Raw genomic sequence first — 18,604 nt, 5'->3', positions numbered from 1 at the left:
CTGAATTTCCATGGAAGAAAAGACAACACCCCGTGGTATAAATCCAGTCAATCATTTACCCACTGCATGATATTTAGCAATCACAAAGGAATAAGAGAGATGTGACGGGTGGGACTGATCTGATTAAATCTGATTCACCTGTTATCCCAGTGATATCTGATAGCAGCTATAAATATTCATTGCTATCATAAATACTTGTTTTGTTTGTTATATGACGGTAGAGTTTTTAATCCAGTGGAGAAAGTCCTATCTCCGCACAGGTTTTATAAGTGAAGACGCTTCATAAACCTTGAGTCTTTAGATTTGAACGATAAGGGAATTTGTCTGGTTAGAATTGCATGGTTTTCAATTAGTAATAGATATCTGAATGGCTGTTTGACACATTAAACCCACCAGTGCCACATTGCTGCCGTGGAAGTTACAGTTTTGCTAAAAAAAAAAACAACAACAACAACAATGAACGACCGAACTATCTGTAGGCTAATTGGATCCTCTGAATGGGTGCCATCAAAATGAGAGTCCAAAGAGCTAATAAAAACATAATAATCCAGTAAAGTAATTTACATGACTCCAGTCCATCAGTTAATGTCTTGTGAAGTGAAAGCTGCCTGTTTGTAGGAAACAAATCCATCAAGGCATTCACTTTAAGACATAAACTGTCACAATTCTGTCAAAAACACCAGTCCATAATCCATAATAACACTTCCTCCAGTGAAAAAGTCCATCCACTGTTGTCTTCTCACCTCAAAATCCATATTTAAGAACTGTTTGGACTGTTTTTGCTTGTAAGCAGTGCTCAATCTGTGTATATTTCTCTCCTGATTCAGCTGCTTTTTCACTGGAGGATTCATATTTTAGCCAGAAGCAAATGCTTGATGTTACAAATGTCTTAAAGATGGATTTGTTTCTTACAAACATGCAGCATTTCACTTCACAAGATGTTAATCGATGGACTGGAGTTGTGTGGATTACTTGTGGATTATTGATTGGACTCTCATTCTGACGGCACCCATTCACTGCAGAGGATCCATGTGTGAGCAAGTGATGCAATGCTCATTTTCTCCAAATCTGTTCTAATGAAGAACAGACTGGATGACCCAACGGTTGGTACGTTTTCAGCCAATGTTCATTTTTGGGTAAACTAGTCCTTAGCTCACTTGACTAACCCACAACAACTTAAAGTTGATGAATGACAAGTTTGTTTGAACTTGAGGGCATTGCTGACCATCTTCATCCTCTCGTATTAAACCACAAGAGATGAGTGCACATGAGAGTGCGCACTTATAGAGTGACAGAGTAAATGATTAACAGACCAAAACAGAGAAAAAGAGGCGGAGTTGGACGAAGACCACGATCCGCCCCTCTGGACTCAAGGGACACATGAGCGTCTCGCAGCCCAGAGGAAATTAGCACCGCTTTATAACTAGAAAAAAGGGCTCTGCCCACTCATTAACACCTCACGTAAAATACCAGCCCACTCCCCAAGGGAGCCACTTCAGCTGATGGTGTGGTAGATAGCCATGAGAGACCCCAGAGGAGACTCTTTCCACTGGCCCATCCTGCCTCTGAGAACCAGACCTCTGGGAGGTTCACTGGGACGTCCTTGTCCCAGAAGGAGGGGCTTTTTAATTGAATACTCTCCCCCCTTGTCTAGTTATCTCAGAATAATGGTGGTCTTTATAGGTCGGTGAGCATGTTTTTTTGTTGTGATGGGGCTCCTTTGAGATCCGTCCAGGTTGAAGCTCCTCCGGTATCCTCCGGTTTGGGGTCACTGCTGGGAAAAAGGCGGATAGCGACTACGCCGCAGTTAATTAAAAAGGGAAAAGATGGCGTCAAAAATCCCTGATTGAATACGTACAACCAGCCCATCATTTCAAGAGCGAGAGCATTGGCATTTGAGATGAATGAAGGGACTTAATAGAATAAGAGTGTTTGATGCTGTGTTGAATCTCTGGTGGGATGCACATGGGCCTGTGTGTCACATGACTTTAGTATTCATGGGAAGCGGATACGATTGAAGATCTGACTAATCTTCAGTGGATGAATAAAGCTCTAATTGAGCGGCACAGAACTTGTTTTAACTTGTTGAGTCCACAATGGAATTGTTTAGAGTGTGGTTTACTTAATAAATGAGATAAATGAGACATGGTCATGTTATAATAATTAAATATAATAGTGCATTTTGATTCAGAGCTACAATGAAGCTTATTTAACACTTTATAAAATGACAGTTTTGTCATCACTTACTCGCAGTTATGTCATTCCAAAAGTTATTTTTCTAGATTGTATTGACTGCTCTTTTCCATACAGTATTTATATAAACACTGAGCTCCGAAAATGACAAAAATCATCACAAATAAATCAAGTTTAGTATTTTTTTTTATTTAATTATCATTTATATTTGCTTATTATTTATTTATGGTGATTTATTTTTTATTTAATGCTGTTTGGTGAACATTTTTGTCTAAGCATCAAAAAAATATATATTATGGTGATTTTCGGTGAAAAATCTATATAAATAAATACGCTTTTTTCCACCAAATATTATGTTTAAAATATAATATTATATAGTATTATGCATTTTAATATTTATTTATTTATTGGTTGATTTTTAATTTTTTTTATCATTTATTATTTCATTGTTTTTATACTTTTTTTGTACTCTTTGGTAACAATGTTTTGTCGAATTACCATAACTATTATGCAGATTTATGGTGAAAAAGCACAATTAACATAAAAAAATGGATAAACACCATTTATGGTGTTTCTTTTTTTACCAAAAATAATGCAAAATTAAATAATATAATATTATTTTGTATAATAATATATAATATAAAAAGGTATTTATTTATTTATCTGTCATTTGTTAAATATCACTACAAATAAATAAATCTACATATTGTTTATGGTGATTTTTGTCATTTTTTGGAGTTCCATACTGTACATATATTCAATTTCTTTTAAAACCACAAAATTTTAATTTGCTAAAACAAAATTCATAGCTTTTAAATCTTGTTTGCATAAATTCAAATATGGTGTGTCAAGATGGCTTGCAGCAGTTTTGACGTCAATTGCCTCAAACTTACTTGGTTTTGTGTCTAATCTTATGATCGATCATCACTGACATCAAACCAGGTGGAAAAAAAAACTTTTGAGAACAACGTGAGTAAATAATAACCCATTTATAATTTTTAAGGTGGTCTATCAATGTAAAATACTTAAAATGTTGTATGAAATACTATCAATCACTATCCATCCTCATACAAACTGTGTATTTGTGATGTCACGCTATCTCCTCTAGATATAAAAGAGGAGTTACTGTGCAGATATTTGACATGTAGCTTTATTCCTTTAGCTTTTAATGCTTCTCATGTCCTCCAGCTGATAGGATGGCGAGCGTTTGGGAAGGTGGTTCATGTGTGTGGGTGTGGATCAGTGATTGGTCTGGGAACTGCCCTTGGATCAGTTTTTCACAGTCCCTGTAGGCCGACCAGTGACTTTTTCATTGGCTTTGATTCTTATCAGCCCTTCAGAATCATATTCCCAGGGTTCAGACACCCATGTATGACCCTGACTGTCCTCACACCCTCAAAATCTTAAAATAAGATAGGCTTTTTCTAAGCAGGGCATATCTATGTTTTTGTCGTGTTAAGCGCCTGCTGTATGTGGTTGAATCTAAATTCTTGTCATCACATCCCACTGTATTCATTTTTCATGTCAGGGATTTAACATTTTGTTCCTTACATTAAAAATACCTTGTATTTTTTTTCTTTAAGTCCCGACTAGCATGAGTGATTTGACAGTATTTTCATATATCTCAGTCCCTTCAATGCACTATTTTTTTTTTCTATTTAATCCCTGTCTGCTGTATTTTTTTGACACTTCGTAAAACGCTCCACTGGATTTTTTTTTCCTTCTCTACCTTTACAGTTGTCATGGCAACAGAAAAGACTATTATAATTCAGACATTTGACAATATGAACGTAACGTCCACACTCACAATGAATCTTCTATTATATTCAGCATTTTCAGAAGAATAGCACACACGTTCAAGTTTGTGTTTTTTATTTTTGTGGGTTTTTATATAAAATTTGTGTGATATAACATTGCATATATTCATAGATAGATTTTCACCTTACAACAAAGGTCTTTCTACTAAATATCACATTAAAATAACCATTTTTGTTTGCTTGCTCGTTTTTATACCCAATAAAAGACTTAAAGGTACCAAGACTGGTTACTCAATCCTCTGCTAAAAAGCAGATCAAGTTTATACAAGTCAAATAAAGTGACAGAACGTTACTCCATGAATGTGTCATTGTGAGGTGGTCGGGTTGGAGGGGTGTTTGAGCCAAAGAAACAAATGAATGAATGACTGAATGAAGGTGAAATGGAGATGCGAATTAATGGTGTACCATAATCACAATGCAAAAGAACAGTCCGAAGGAACATTGTTACAGACACACGACATTATCCCGATCTATGTACACGTTCTTGTACCTCCTCCACCATTTTTCTTGTATGCGTGTGAGATTCGAAATATAATACCAAAAAACCATTTACAAAATGGCATTTTTTCCAAATAGCATTTTGTTGCTATTGCCATTGATGCTAGTAATACTTAAAATAAAAGTCATAACTCATTACAATACCCAGTATGTACACATCTGTCTCAAAGACGCCAAAGCCGGGGCGTCTATAATCAAGAACATCATAATTTTTATCACTTACTCACGCTCATGTCACTTCAAATTTTAAATCTTGTGAAGAACAATAGAAGTCATCCGTACAATGGAAGTCAATGGGGACCAAAACCAAAAATTTGGACCCAATTGACTGTCGGTTCTTCAAATTTTGTTCTTCTAGGTTCCAACGAAGATAGAAACTCACATTTGGAGTGACACATGGGTGAGTAAATGAGGCCAAAATTGTCATTTTTGTGTGGATGAACTATTTCTTTTCATGCTTCAACTGCTCTTTTTCGTTGTACAAGTCCAGCTGTTTCCAATGACCTCCTTCACAGCGGTGTACCTGATGAGATGTGGGTACCATTCACTCTGTTTTCTTTCGTTTCCAGGTGGCGATCAACGATTCCTGCCTAAGTGTGGACTTAAAAATCTACCTGACGTTTTCCCCCGTACCAGCGTTTCACCGCGGAGGGCACCTTAGTGTTGAAGCGCGAAGAGAAGAGCTTAACAGAAAGTCATACGTAAGAATATGCTTGCACACGACATGAACATACGCTAGTTGAGGTCCATGAAGCATTGAGCCTTCTCAGTCTGTCAATGCCAAATCAGTCATCGCTGGGCGTTTCCGTCTATCGGGTGGCTGGAGTGATGCAGTCCCCTCGCCGAAGACCTGGACTCCACCGAAGAGTCTTGGTCTTCGGTAAAGCTCTCCGGACTGGCGTCGCCATCCAGCAGGCTCCCGCAGCTGGAGTTTGGGCTCAGCATCTCCTGAAGGAGGTCGTCCCGTGCCAGGGTTGTGTCTCGGGCGGTGGCTTCGCCCCCCACCATGTCGTCCTGGTCATTGAGGAGCTTGGCCAGAAAGTTGATGTACTTCATGGCCAGGCGGAGGATCTCGTTCTTGCTGAGCTTCTTGTCCGGAGGGTGGGTTGGGATGAGCTTGCGGAGCTCAGCGAAGGCACCGTTCACGTTCTGCTGCCGCCAGCGCTCGCGGCTGTTCGTGAAAATCCGTCGCACGACTTTGGGCTGTGAACCTGCAAAGCAAAGAAAGTGTTGTCAGGTTATACTCGTTCGCAATGGTTTGGGGTGTCAAAATCTGCATTTTTTTACTTCTTGTTCATAACAAATCTGCGACACGGCTGAGTGCTTTAACAGTGGTTTTCTTGTGAACACACCTAAGGTGTTCACTCACTTCTCACTGATAGATTAGCTCTTTATCTCCCCCTATTTAGCCAAGAATTAATTAACCTTTCTGTTATCTATGGCATTTTACATTCAATTATTCAGGGCCATTTCTCATCCTAGACAGCTCTGTTGGAACAGGGCTATCAATGCTTCACTTTGCCTGATGCACCAGTGACTTCATATAATTACACTTAGTTAAATGGATTCCCAACCTCTTGAGTTAAGGAATAATTTAAAGGCGGCAAGGGTAGTGTTACTTTTGATGCTCTTCTATATCGTATAAGAACATATTCGCCGTTTTTGTCTCATTAGAATCCTGCTTTTCTGTCTCAGCACTCGCAGCCAAACACATTGACTCATATTTGCATTTTTATAGGCAACTCGCAGCTATCTCTCCAGTGCATACACTGATTTTTTTTTTCCAACTGGCAACTGTAACCACTGTTTTTTTTCTCTCTCTCTCACACACATCCCTGATTACTGTCTTAAATCTTCTTTGTTTCACAAGATCATTTTGTTCTCAGTTTATTTTAAGAAATGCATTTCTGTGCAATGCACTATGATTTTTAGGGATGAAGAGAATTTTTTATTTGCAAGTGCAACAAATGTGATGTTCCTAGCCAACAAAATAAAAAAGTGTTACATTAAAGTGCATGAAAATTTTAAATGATTAATTAATAAATAATTTATTAGAAAAAATAATGATTCATTTAAAAAGTGAGCAAAGTAATTGTACAGAAAATACATTGTGAAGTTATCTTTTTATTTTTATCATATTCATTTTGTTTGCATTCTTCCATATTTTTGCAAAATTACAAAATATATTCTTTTACTAAATCTGGCTTGTTTTAAATGGAGAAAATGAGACGAATGATAGATGACAGATGGCAAATCATGAGACGAAAGAGAAAAGCACAGCCAAAGAGTGGCTTACCATACTTAGAAAGATCTAAAATGCTCCTACCATCGCTGATTTCAACCTCATAAGGTGCAGGTCTGCGTTTCACTCGACTGCTGGGATACATCCCATACTGATCCGCTTCTCCAGCAAAACCACTGAGGAGAGACACACAGGGAATTCAGAACATGCGATGTAAGCAATTGGAAATAAGAAAAATGATGTTTCCTAAAATGTTTCTGTTTATCTGCTTCAAATGTCATTGAACAAAACAAAACAAAAAATAGAATAGAACAGAATAGAAACAGCTTAGAAAAAAAGTGTATATAAAAATACATATTAATTCATAATATCTATCTTTGACACATTCCAACATAAAATGTCTTTAAAAATCAGAAAGCACCTAAATACGTAAATAGAAAAGAACAGAATAGAAAAGGCTTTAAAAGGTGTATATAAAAATACATTTTAATGCAGTTTATTTATCTTTTACATATTCCAAGATAAGAATTCTTAAAAAATGAAAAAGTGCTTAAATTACGGTGTTAGAATGCAATAGACAAAGCTTATAAGAAATGCATATAAAAATACATTTTAATGCATTGTATTACATATTCTAAGGTAAAAATGTCTTTAAAAGTAAGAAAGAAATCACTGAAATACTTAAATTATAAAGTAGAATAGAAAAGGCTTTGGTAAAGTGTATTAAAATAATTTTGTATTACATTACATCTGATGGAGAAAACGAAGTGCTTATATCTTTGATATAGCCTAGATATAACAAAAAGAATATAGAATAGAATAGAAGTGGAAAAGAGTACGACACGATAGAATATTTCTACATAAACATTTCAATGAAATTATGTTTAACGTGTGAGAAAACGAAAACTGCTAAAAAAAATAATAAGGTGAATCTTTTACCTTTTTATATATTGTTTATATAATTGTTTATTTTAATTTACATTATGGGTTTAAGTGTCGTTTAATATACATTTTAATAGGCTAAATAAATAATTGCAAGTAATAGGCTCCCATTGTAGCATTACAGTGTAGTCTACCGGTTGCCTAAGGTAGCTACGCTATCATAAAATAAATCATATTTACAGATTATTTTAGTGTATTACAGAGAAAATATCAAATCGAGAAATAACGGATTTTCAGATAGTTGCAAATATTAAAATGCGCAAAAAGTGGAATGCAGATTCATTAATGCTTTCCATAAATGCATCATAACTTTGCAACACATTTTTAAATGTTAAATGAAATTAAATATATTTTTCTATATATGTATCCTCCTCAGCACGGGGTGTGACAGCAGACAGAAGTTACCTGTTAATAGTGGCGAGCGGTGGGGTCATGTTGCTGTAGAGCATCGCTCGAGCCGGGAGAGGGAACGCGGGCGGACTCAACTGCACCATTCGAGTGTCGCTCAGCGGCTCTCTGGGAGGCAGCGGCAGGGGAATCGGTGGTCTGCACAGCTCGGTGGTCTGCACCTTAAGGCTGATGTCTGCCTTGAGCTCTCTGCCTTTTATATCCGCGCTCCCTCCTCTCCTGGACAGCTCGATCACCGCCACCTCCTTTTTTAGCTCGGTGGCGGGGTGCGCCGTTTCCTTGGCAACGCCATTGAGGACCCCGCGCTCCTCTGGGGGGTGATGCTCTCCCGTCTCCGCCGTCGTGCCTTCCTGTTTCCCGCATGCGTCGCCCCCCGCGCTCGGGCTGAGCGGAAATTGCTCGGATTTCAGTTTTTCCATCATCCTTGGGTGAAAATCCGAAAAAGCGGTTTTCCCAAATGCGTAGGCTATATAAATATAGTGGTATCCAAAGGTAAGGGTAATTCCCAACCAATCAATCCAGCGGCTGTTTAGCTGCTCATCGGAGGTCACCTGTGAAAAAACACACCTTTAGGAACACTGATTGAACGCCTGCGTTATTACGCGCGGCGCATCCTGTCTGTGGCGAGCGCGAGCGTGACAGGGTACAGTAACACAGCAGCTCTGAGACAACACGTGTCGTGTGTGTGTGTGTGTGTGTCTCACTGAGCCACGCGAAGGCCTGCTCAGTTTTACACGTTTGTTCATGCACCTGTATGAGAGTACATATAGGCTAGTCAAGCATGTTTGCTTAAATATAGCCTACAAACGACAGGTGATGCATTTCAGTGAGTTCTCGATTAAATTTATTTTATGATATGTGTTTTTGGTTTTTGGTTTTGGACCCCACCTGACCTTCTGTTCATGGTATCTGGAGATAACCGGGGTCTTGGTATCTTCTGCTAACATGTTCTACATTTTTAACAGAAAATAATGCGTCATTATTAAAGGACATATTCAATAACACCTTTATAGATTTGCATGTTAAATCATATTCTCACACTTAAATGACCAACTTTGTTATTATTATTATGTTGTTGTTGTTATGGTGTTATTTTAACATTACTCGTTACTATAATCTAAATCAATATAATTTCGTATAGTCTATTTCAATATAAATTCATATTAACCTCTTTATTTTAGGGGTGATGTTACTGTCAATATGGTGACTTAATTTATTAGTATGCGTTGATTATGTCTTTTCATTTTTTTTTAAAAAATCCAGGAATGGAGCTAAAACAAACATTTTTATGTGAGTAGTTGCGTCCATTTTTGCACATTTATGTCTGGTTTTAAATATTATAGATATTTAAAAACGTATTTTAGTTTTTCTATAGTTGACTGTTTAATGCCATTTCGTCGTTGATAAAAAAAATATATTCGTTTAATGTTGTTTTCATTCTCAGACAATCCATGTCATCTGTGTTTATTTTATTATTCATATCCTACATCATGCCCAATTTAGATACTCTTTTACATTTATCTCTTTCCGTTTACTCCGTAGCTATTTAATAATGTATAATCTTCTTATATTTATAATATATGCAAGTGCTTATATTTGCTCAGAGTTGCTTTAAAACAAGCTTTATTTAGCAACAGAGTCTGACGATGATAAACATAGGCTATTTTCACGGTCTCAAATAGATTAATAATTCGGCACGTGAATGTCAACAAACTTGAACAACAAATAAACCGTGTTTACCATATTTAGTAACAAATAACCTGAACAAAATGTGAATTTTAGTTTTATAAATGTGAAATATCGATGAGATCCGTCCATTTATTGATGGTGTTATGATGACTGTTGTTTTAAGCACTAAACGGAAAAGAGGAAAACAGCAGGCGGGAGGTTTTCTGTGGAAAATCGAATCGAAATGAATCGAATTTCGTAACTTAAGGTTAAACGATGTGTCTAAAGCGCGCGCTAATTATAAAATAAGTGGCAAATCGATGTCTGTATTCTGCAGGCTCAAAGGCCTATTTGCTCCAAGACCGAAAACAATCAAATCAAAATTATAGAAATCATACCTGACCTCACATTAATCATCTGGCGTCGAGAGAAAGCCTAATTATGACCTGCGTTAGTATCAAAGGAGCGCAGAAACACCAATATTCGCCTCTTACCGTCGTCGGGCGGTGGATGTTAGTGTGTGCATGGAGCCATTTTGTGGAGGGTCATCCATGTCTGAGGTTTTAGATGCACTGAAGTGCTGTGTGGAACTGGAAGTGAGGTCTATATAATTCCACATCACGTCCAGCGCGCGCCTCTCTGTACGGGGAGCGGAACACGGGCGCAATGTGGCCAGGCGAGATAAGAGCGCAGTGGCGGCCACTGCGCGGTTGATAAGCCCCTAAACCCATTATTTATGAAATGATTCATTATTATTTTGCTTTTTATCGAGGGCAAATGCGAAGAGAAATATATAGACTTGTATTGTGAATGGATATGCATAAAAAATAACTCAGCAGATTGAGGGGGGAAACGAATGCGTAATACTGTTCAACTGCTTCAGGGCTCAATCAGAAATTAATTATGCGGCCAAAAGTAACACATTTTCAGTGATATCAGCTGGGGATGTTGGGTTGAAAAGTACCATTAGCGGCAGTTTGTTTTACACATTTCGGCGTTTTCGGGCGTTCAGATTAAAATGAAAATCATGTATAACCCACCCTCGCTGAGTGAAACATTTTAGACGGGTTATAAAGGTAGACAGGCACAAATTGCAAACGCTAACTGTTGTGAATTCTATTTAATTTCTGGCCAATCCAAAAATGCAAAAAAAATAATCGCGATAGTTTATTTTAATGATTATTTTAGGGGACGCTGGATTTGATTTTTTCAATTTTATTTGGTCTCATTTTCTTTTTGAAGGTACACATCTTCACAAATTGTACGTAATAATTAAGGATGCACAGTGTGTGTGTGTGTGTGTATGTGTGTGTGTGTGTGTGTGTGAACAATATAAGCATTTTTTTTAATCTAGCAGAATTGTACAATATTGTAACCAAATGTCTGATATTTGATATAGGCTCTTTAAATTTATATAATGAAAAAATCTTCATTTTGACTTCTGTATTACTTTACAATGTTTTGGTGCATTATTGCACTTAAAATATGTCAAATTCTAAAATAGAGCTTTGGACACAATTTAAAATCTATATTTAGCCTAAAATTTCATACATTTGATTTTAGTCTAAAATAAATCATTATACAGTTTTCTCGCTAAGTGTTATGTTTTCATACAATGAAAAAAAATGTAGGCTACGATGTAGAATACTGGCTTTAACAAAGAAATCTTTATGAGCCAAAATGTTAATATTAGTGCATCCTTTATGTTCGATATACGTTATTTAGTATATAATGAATAAATTATTGTGACAGTTAATATAATAATATACTATAAATAACGTCACTTAGGCTATCTTCTATATTTGTAGCCCAATGTGCACCTATATTCAGAAAATAGGAAGGAAATATGATAGGCTACAATTGCATCATAATTTGGTCACTCCAGTGTTTTTCTCTGCAGTGACGTGCAAATGTTTACGTGTAGCCTGTTGAAGATGTTTTGATGATGATGAAGATAATTGCCCATTAGTTCATCATCATCGTTGTCAACACATTTACTCCAATATTAACACGGGTAACCGTAATTGTCAACACTGGAGAGGGGTGTCAGGTACAGAGGAGAAGGCAGACAGCTGATAATATATCTTCATGAATGAATGTATGAAATACACGCAGAATAATATGTGGGAAATCAGCTCCATCATCTGAGAGCCTTTGATCTGGGGCCTTTGTTAGTTCATTGCGGCGGATTTTGAGTGATTTGGGAAGGATGCCCTGCGAGACTCGCCAGAATTTGGTGTAAACCTCAGAGGAGTACCTTGCGGAGTGCGATAAGACGGTATCAGTGAGCCAGCGACCCCGGGTTCATCCATCAAACAGGGCTGAGAGCCACCGGGTGTGTAGCCCACTACTGACACTGCCACCATGACAGCTTCCTCCCATGACAAGCTTCTCCCCATGTTTGCCCAATCCAATATAAATCTGCTCTACACTTACTCGCATTATTTCCAGGTGTTAATAATAAACACCAAGCCCAAGAACATTAAATTAAGCTACCCTTTCAAGAAGCAGACTTCTGCACGGTGGACTCAAACTGACCCCTCACACTTGAGGTAAGTTCTTCTCGAGTTTTTCAAACTTTTAAATGACAAAATGACCATCTTAATTTTTACCCGTTTCCCCACAAACCGGAAAAAGGTCGTTGTTTAGACTCGTCACGATTCTCGGTCTCGAGGACGAACTAGTCGTGTCTCTGAGCACGCAGATGTCACGACCGGCTTCCTGCACGCCTCCCTGCAAACAGAACTGAGTGACTTGGGTGTTTGGTTGTGTTCAACACGCTGAGTTATTATTTTAGTCACTCTATGATATGACTTCGTTTGAGTCTTAATTATTAGGATACCCACCTCAAACAAAGTCTAACCAAATAGGCTATAGCCCAAGAAAACGTGTTAGGCTACTGGTCAGTCAAATATATTTGGGTTTGCGCGAGACTAAAGTACTACGGATCTGGCGCAGAAAATGACTGACAACAAAACTGAAGATCGTTTTGCAGTAACATATACATTATTACTAGACACAGTCCAGATGAAGATAAAGGTGAAAAGCATAGGCTACAACAGCATTTGCTCTTCAGTAGTCTATTGATGAGATTTAACAGAAGCAGATCAGATGAAATAAAATTAATAGGCCTAAAATTGGGTGGGCTACAATAACATGATATTTGTTTTATTTAGTCATTCATTTGATTTTATTAAAGGCCACAACAAAACTCAAAATTAGTACTTGGCTAAATGACAAAAAGTAGACTAGACTAGACTAAACTGACAAAAGTCTTAACTTGTTGTTCAGTTGGCTTGGCTAAGTGAATTGGAGAAGTTCAGTAAGCGCTGTAAGTGAATTAAGTGTTTTTGGTTCACTGAAAAGAAAGGCCGACTCAAAAAAGTCATTCGTTTGGGAATCGAGCTGTGTTTTTCTCTGCGTGTTTTTGATTCGGTAAAATGAACGGTGTCAAAATGATACCGTCGGTTGTTCATTTTGGCTTTGATTCACTATAAGAACCTGCTCATAAGTATCATTCGTCTATGTTTTATGTTACTACCACTAGTCGCGCTGTAGGCCTTTTTTGACTGACTGAAAAGAACCTGCTCATAAGAGTCATCTGTTCGGGAACCGTGGACCCGCGGGTTTTATTCACTGTAAAGAACCGGCTCAGAGTAGGTCATTCCAAACGGACAAGAACAGAACAAGTTTTACCAAACTAAAACTGAGAACTTGAGGCATGAGAGAAAATTGGAGGAACACTTACGCCCGCTAACGGTGTGATTTGGTATTGGCAGCAGCATGGGTTTTTAGAAAGTGTGTCTGCGAAAATGTTCTTAATGCAGCATCGCCCTCTTATGGTTAGACACTGCATGACATGTTACACTCGTAGTTTGTTTAACACTGTAATGGTCGCTCTTCATGCTATGTGAAATAATGAAGTACTGTAATTATGCTCATGCTACAGGATATGCTTTTGAAATGGAAAACATTTACGATTAGCCCACGATTTGTTGGTACAAATGAAAAAAGTGAATAAAACGGGGGAAAAATATTTAAGGGTGAGGTTGAGGAAGTTCTCTTACAGCAATGTACAGTAGTGTGAAAAAAGTATTGGCCCCCTTCCTGATTCTTTTTTTTTTTGCATGTTTGTCACACTTTAATGTTTCAGATCATCAAACAAATTTAAATATTAGTCAAAGAGAACACAAGTAAACACAACATGCAGTTTTTAAATGAAGGTTTATTATTATTAAGTGAGAGTCATTATTCACAAATGGCAAAAACATGGAACAGTGGAGAACCTTCCCAGGAGTGTCCAGCCAACCAAAACTACCCCAAGAGCACAGCGACGACTCATCCAAGAGGTCACAAAAGACCCCACAACAACATCCAAAGAACTGCAGGCCTCACTTGCCTCAGTTAAGGTCAGTGTTCATGACTCCACCATAAGAAAGAGACTGGGCAAAAATGGTCTGCATGGCAGAGTTCAAGATGAAAACTGCTACTGAGCAAAAAGAACATAAAGGCTCGTCTCAGTTTTGCCAGAAAACAACTTGATGATCCCCAAGACTTTTGAGAAAATACTCTGTGGACTGACGAGACTAAAGTTGAACTTTTTGGAAGGAGTGTGTCCCATTATGTCTGGTGTAAAAGTAGCACCGTATTTCAGAAAAAGAACATCATACCAACAGTAAAATATGGTGGTGGTAGTGTGAAGGTCTGGGGCTGTTTTGCTGCTTCAGGATCTGGAAAACTTGCTGTGATAAATGAAACCATGAATTCTGTTTACTAAAAAATCCTGAAGGAGAATGTCCGGCCATCTGTTCGTGACCTTAAGCTGAAGCGAACTTGGGTTCTGCAGCAGGACAATGATCCAGAACACACCAGCAAGTCCACCTCTGAATGGCTGAAGAAAAACAAAATGAAGACTTTGGAGTGGCCTAGTCAAAGTCCTGACCTGAATCCTATTGAGATGCTGTGGCATGACCTTAAAAGGCGGTGCATGCTCGAAAACACTCCAATGTGTCTGAATTACAACAATTCTGCATAGATGAGTGGACCAACATTCCTCCACAACACTGTAACAGACTCACTGGAAGTTATCGCAAATGCTTGCTGCTAAGGGTGGCCCAACCAGTTATTAGGTTTAGGGGCAAACACTTTTTTTGGATTTTGTTTTCCCTTAATAATAAAAACCTTCATTTAAAAACTGCATGTTGTGTACACTTGTGTTATCTTTGACTAATATTTAAGTTTGTTTGATGATCTGAAACAAAGTGTGACAAAGATACAAAAAAAAAAAAAAAGAAATCAGGAATGGGGCCAACAATTTTTCACACCACTGTATATTTTCTACATTATACAGATCTTATATTCCTAATATAGCTTTATTATTATATAGCACTAATATTTTAGCAGTGGTGAGATCTCAGTTGTATACATAAGGCTTTATGCGCTATTCCTAACAATAGTTTAAGACCTAATAACATTATAATACCGTATAGAAATGAAAATCAAGGTTTTAGCTTATTCTGTACAAAATAAATAAATAAATAATTAAAAAAACTTAATTCAAAACAATGTCCACTATGGAAAATCAAAGATAGAATATTATGTGGGATGATAATCACAATTAAGTCCATTTTTATGTTAAATCAGTTGTAGTCTGTGTTTATATAATTTGTGATCAATAATGTACTGTGCATATTTTGTTTGGTGTCTTGCAGGTACCTAAAATGTCCACTAGATAGAGCTATTCACTAAGCTCCTCCTGCATTTGTGTCCCGTCTTCAGTCCGTATAAGGTCATGCAGTTTGTCTTCAGTGAAAAGAGGAGCTTTATGGAAAGTTGTTTTCACAAGGAAGACATTCTTTCCACTTAAACCAGGTCACGCCACCCCTACCCCCCTCCCATCCTGATATATTTGCCTTGTGCAACCTACATGTAGGATTATAGACCAAGTAAACCTGTGGATATTAGACATACATTAAGTCTAACTATTGACAGACTTCCACAGTTTAGCAACACTGGCACACCCTGCTTGATTTTTGTATAACACAGACACAACCTGAGGAAATGACAGTTATATAATCTATAGCCGGTTATTTCCAGTACTCTAAACAGTGTTCCTTTTGTATCTCCAAAGGTTTTTGCGCCAAAGGGCGGCTGCTGAATCTCTTGTTACAGAGTCAGCAGAATTAGTAGCGTCTGACATGGACTTTCATGTGGCTACTGTAAACCGTACTATAGTAACCCACAGCTGGCTCAGTGTAAGTTTCACAGCGTCATCGAGTGAGAGCGGAGCAGAAATTAGGTCATGAATAAACAGAAGTGAAAGGGGTCAGTGTGCTGTTTTCTCATCAGGACATACTACCAGAGTATTATTTCAACACCTCGCTTGGCAAGAAATTGAGGGTGTGTTCCTTAAGTTGAGGGAGGAATTTCTTGATTCACAGCTGTAATTTACAACATCAGTATAACTTACATAAAAGTACTGTGGAAGCAGTAATTATATCAGATAATAGTATTGAATTATTACCATATTCATACAATATTATATTTAAATCCCTTACAAAAAAGACTTTACTATGGTAAAATTATTGTAAATCATGTTTCTTATATTTATTTACTATTGTATTTATATAATACTCCAAGAATAACACTCTATTTACATGATATATGTCCTAAAGATGTGTTAGTTTACTTCATTAAAGTTAATAAAAAAAATACCATGGTATTCCTGGAAGCACCATACAAAAACCATGGTACATAAATTTCAGTACCATCCTATGTTTAGAATTACCATAGTAATACCATCTCTGTGCCTCCACAGTACACTTCTGTAATGGTACTACTATGGTGTCATGTCCATTAAAATCACAGTATCACCATGAGTCAAGTCTAAAAAATATAATCATGGTTCTATATCCTTAAAACCACAGTTTTACTGTGGTAAATGTAAAAAAGAAGGTGGCATTATCATGGTAAATGTGCATTCCACTTGAAAAAAGTAGAAGTTTTTTGGACATGGTACTAGAATGGCTTTTTGGACATTTACCATGGTAGCACCATGGTATTCTGAGAAGTACCATACAGAAACAATGGTACATAAGTTTCAGTACAATCATATATTTCAGGTTTACTGTGGTAAGTGTAAAAAAAGAAGGTATTACCGTGGTACCAGAAGAGAAAAAAACATGTCTAAAAAATTTAGTAGTACCATGGTAGCCTACATAAAGGTCATGTGAAATACACAATCGCAGGTTTGGTTTGTAGGAATTTCTCCTTGCGACTGGAGAAACCCTATACCTGCTTACGTTAAACATGTCACACTGTGCATGCTTCACATTCCAGGTGGGCAATTATGGATCATAATCGTGTTGTGGGGGTAAATAGGAATAGGAAAAAATGTAGGAGGAAAATAGCGAAGGATGAGATCATAAGCGAGAGGAGTGTGTGTCGTGGCTACAGATGTGCCGCTATCTCTCTCTCTCTGGCTCTTATCTCTGCAGGTTGAGAGAGTGATTCATCCATCACCTCGGCCAGCGGCTCGGTCTGCTGTTTCTCAGCTCTATAAATACACAGCCCACGCTAAATTTGATGCCGTGGGGGCGCTGCTGTCCAAGTACAATTACCTCACAAGTGTGTGCATGTGGGTCTTTCACCTTTCCACGTCAAGCTCTGAATCACCAGCCAGGTCACAGCGTTCTTTTTTTTATCATCGCACATCCTGGTACATTTTCTTGGAGCGGACTGAATCAGGTCTATTTTAAAACACAAGGTTGGCTGGCTCTGCATGGGGGAGGCGGATATGTCACATTGCTTTATGTTCATAGATGATCTGCCATATTAGCATGCCTGCACCCAGACAGCCTCTGATTATGTTTTGGCTGGAGGCGTGATGAAAGCGCGTGTGTTGGCAAATGTATGTCTGAGCGTTCGCATCTCAGGTGTTGAACCCTGACCTCCGGGGGGTCCTTGGGCTCCTGGTCATGGTGAAATTAAGGGACTGTCTGGTTGGTGGGGGGGGGGGGGTTCGTCTGGGGAGAGATTGATTTGAAGTGATGCTGTTTTGACTGCCATGTAGTTAGCCTGGAGGGAGTGGTTTTTGGACACACTTATAATGAGGGGGACATGTCTTCTACCTGGCAGACATGCTAATGCAGATCACGTTAGGTATCATTACCATAAGAGGAACAAACGCAAAGGGAGCTGTTGTCATCGACCGCACATATTTTTCTTTTGGCACACAACATTCATGACATCATTGGCAATTTCTTGCAAACAGATCCATTTCTGAACCATTACATCGGGTCCAGAATCGTTATTGTTTTATGTAGCTCAATTGGTAGAGTGCGTTCCAAACGGTGCTGGAGTCATGGTTTCGATTCCCAGAGAAGCCGCTGTCATAAAATATGTACGCTGAAGTGGCTTAAAGTGTCTAGGAATTAACGTTTCTTGTTTTTTTTTTGTTTTGTTTTTTCCCCTCGTTTCTGATTCTGGTGACATTTGATGTTCAGTCTCCTCCAGAGGTGTGCCTGTAGTAAGCTATCACATTCAAACAAAGCATTCTGGGCAGTGCTAGGTGTAAAGAGATTATATACCCGTATGTGTTTTATCCTCACCGTAAATGCGAATGGCTTTGAACAATAAGGCTGCTTGCTGGCAGGAGGTTGGCCCCCTTTGCCCCCGGGGTGTATGTGGGGGTTGGGAAAAGCTGAAGAGGTGGCGGTGGAAGGGGGGCAACCATGCTGTTTGTGTATTGTGTTGTGACGGAGGTGGTGAGTGACATGAAGGGGTAAAAAAAAGGAGTCCTAGGCGTACGAGGGGAGTGGGGGTAGCTGAAGAACCT

At 38.1% G+C, this 18,604-nt stretch overlaps 1 protein-coding gene across 4 annotated transcripts; it reads right to left on the bottom strand.

Moving 5' to 3' along the window:
• Window positions 1–3,167: 3,167 nt before the first annotated feature.
• On the bottom strand, window positions 3,168–10,415 carry tal1 (T-cell acute lymphocytic leukemia 1). 4 transcript variants are annotated; one of them, XM_042749317.1, is made up of 4 exons: window positions 10,263–10,415; window positions 8,098–8,651; window positions 6,805–6,926; window positions 3,168–5,719 (listed from the first exon to the last, which is right to left on the bottom strand). In XM_042749317.1, the coding sequence occupies exons 2-4, from the start codon at window positions 8,520–8,522 to the stop codon at window positions 5,298–5,300; spliced, it is 969 nt and encodes a 322-aa protein (XP_042605251.1). In that variant the 5' UTR covers window positions 8,523–8,651; window positions 10,263–10,415; the 3' UTR covers window positions 3,168–5,297. The 4 variants fall into 4 exon arrangements, with proteins under 4 accessions (XP_042605251.1, XP_042605252.1, XP_042605250.1 ...); XM_042749318.1 differs by having other exon boundaries at window positions 10,172–10,290; XM_042749316.1 differs by lacking the exon at window positions 10,263–10,415 and adding an exon at window positions 8,994–10,146.
• Window positions 10,416–18,604: the final 8,189 nt, after the last annotated feature.

The sequence above is a fragment of the Cyprinus carpio genome, chromosome B22 (assembly GCF_018340385.1).
Source record: "Cyprinus carpio isolate SPL01 chromosome B22, ASM1834038v1, whole genome shotgun sequence".
Classification (NCBI taxonomy): Eukaryota; Metazoa; Chordata; class Actinopteri; order Cypriniformes; family Cyprinidae; genus Cyprinus; species Cyprinus carpio.
Note: the sequence above shows the minus strand (reverse complement) of the source record. Positions and strands in the feature narration are given on the sequence as shown.

Bases quoted from the DNA above. Each gene is read 5' to 3' on its own strand.
- tal1 (XM_042749316.1), bottom strand. From the start codon at position 9,047: ATGTTAGCAGAAGATACCAAGACCCCGGTTATCTCCAGATACCATGAA. The intron at 8,652-8,993 runs GTCAGGTGGGGT...GTTTTTTCACAG, and splicing joins CCAGATACCATGAACAGAAG to GTGACCTCCGATGAGCAGCT. The intron at 6,927-8,097 runs GTAACTTCTGTC...GTCTCTCCTCAG, and splicing joins CCGCTCGCCACTATTAACAG to TGGTTTTGCTGGAGAAGCGG.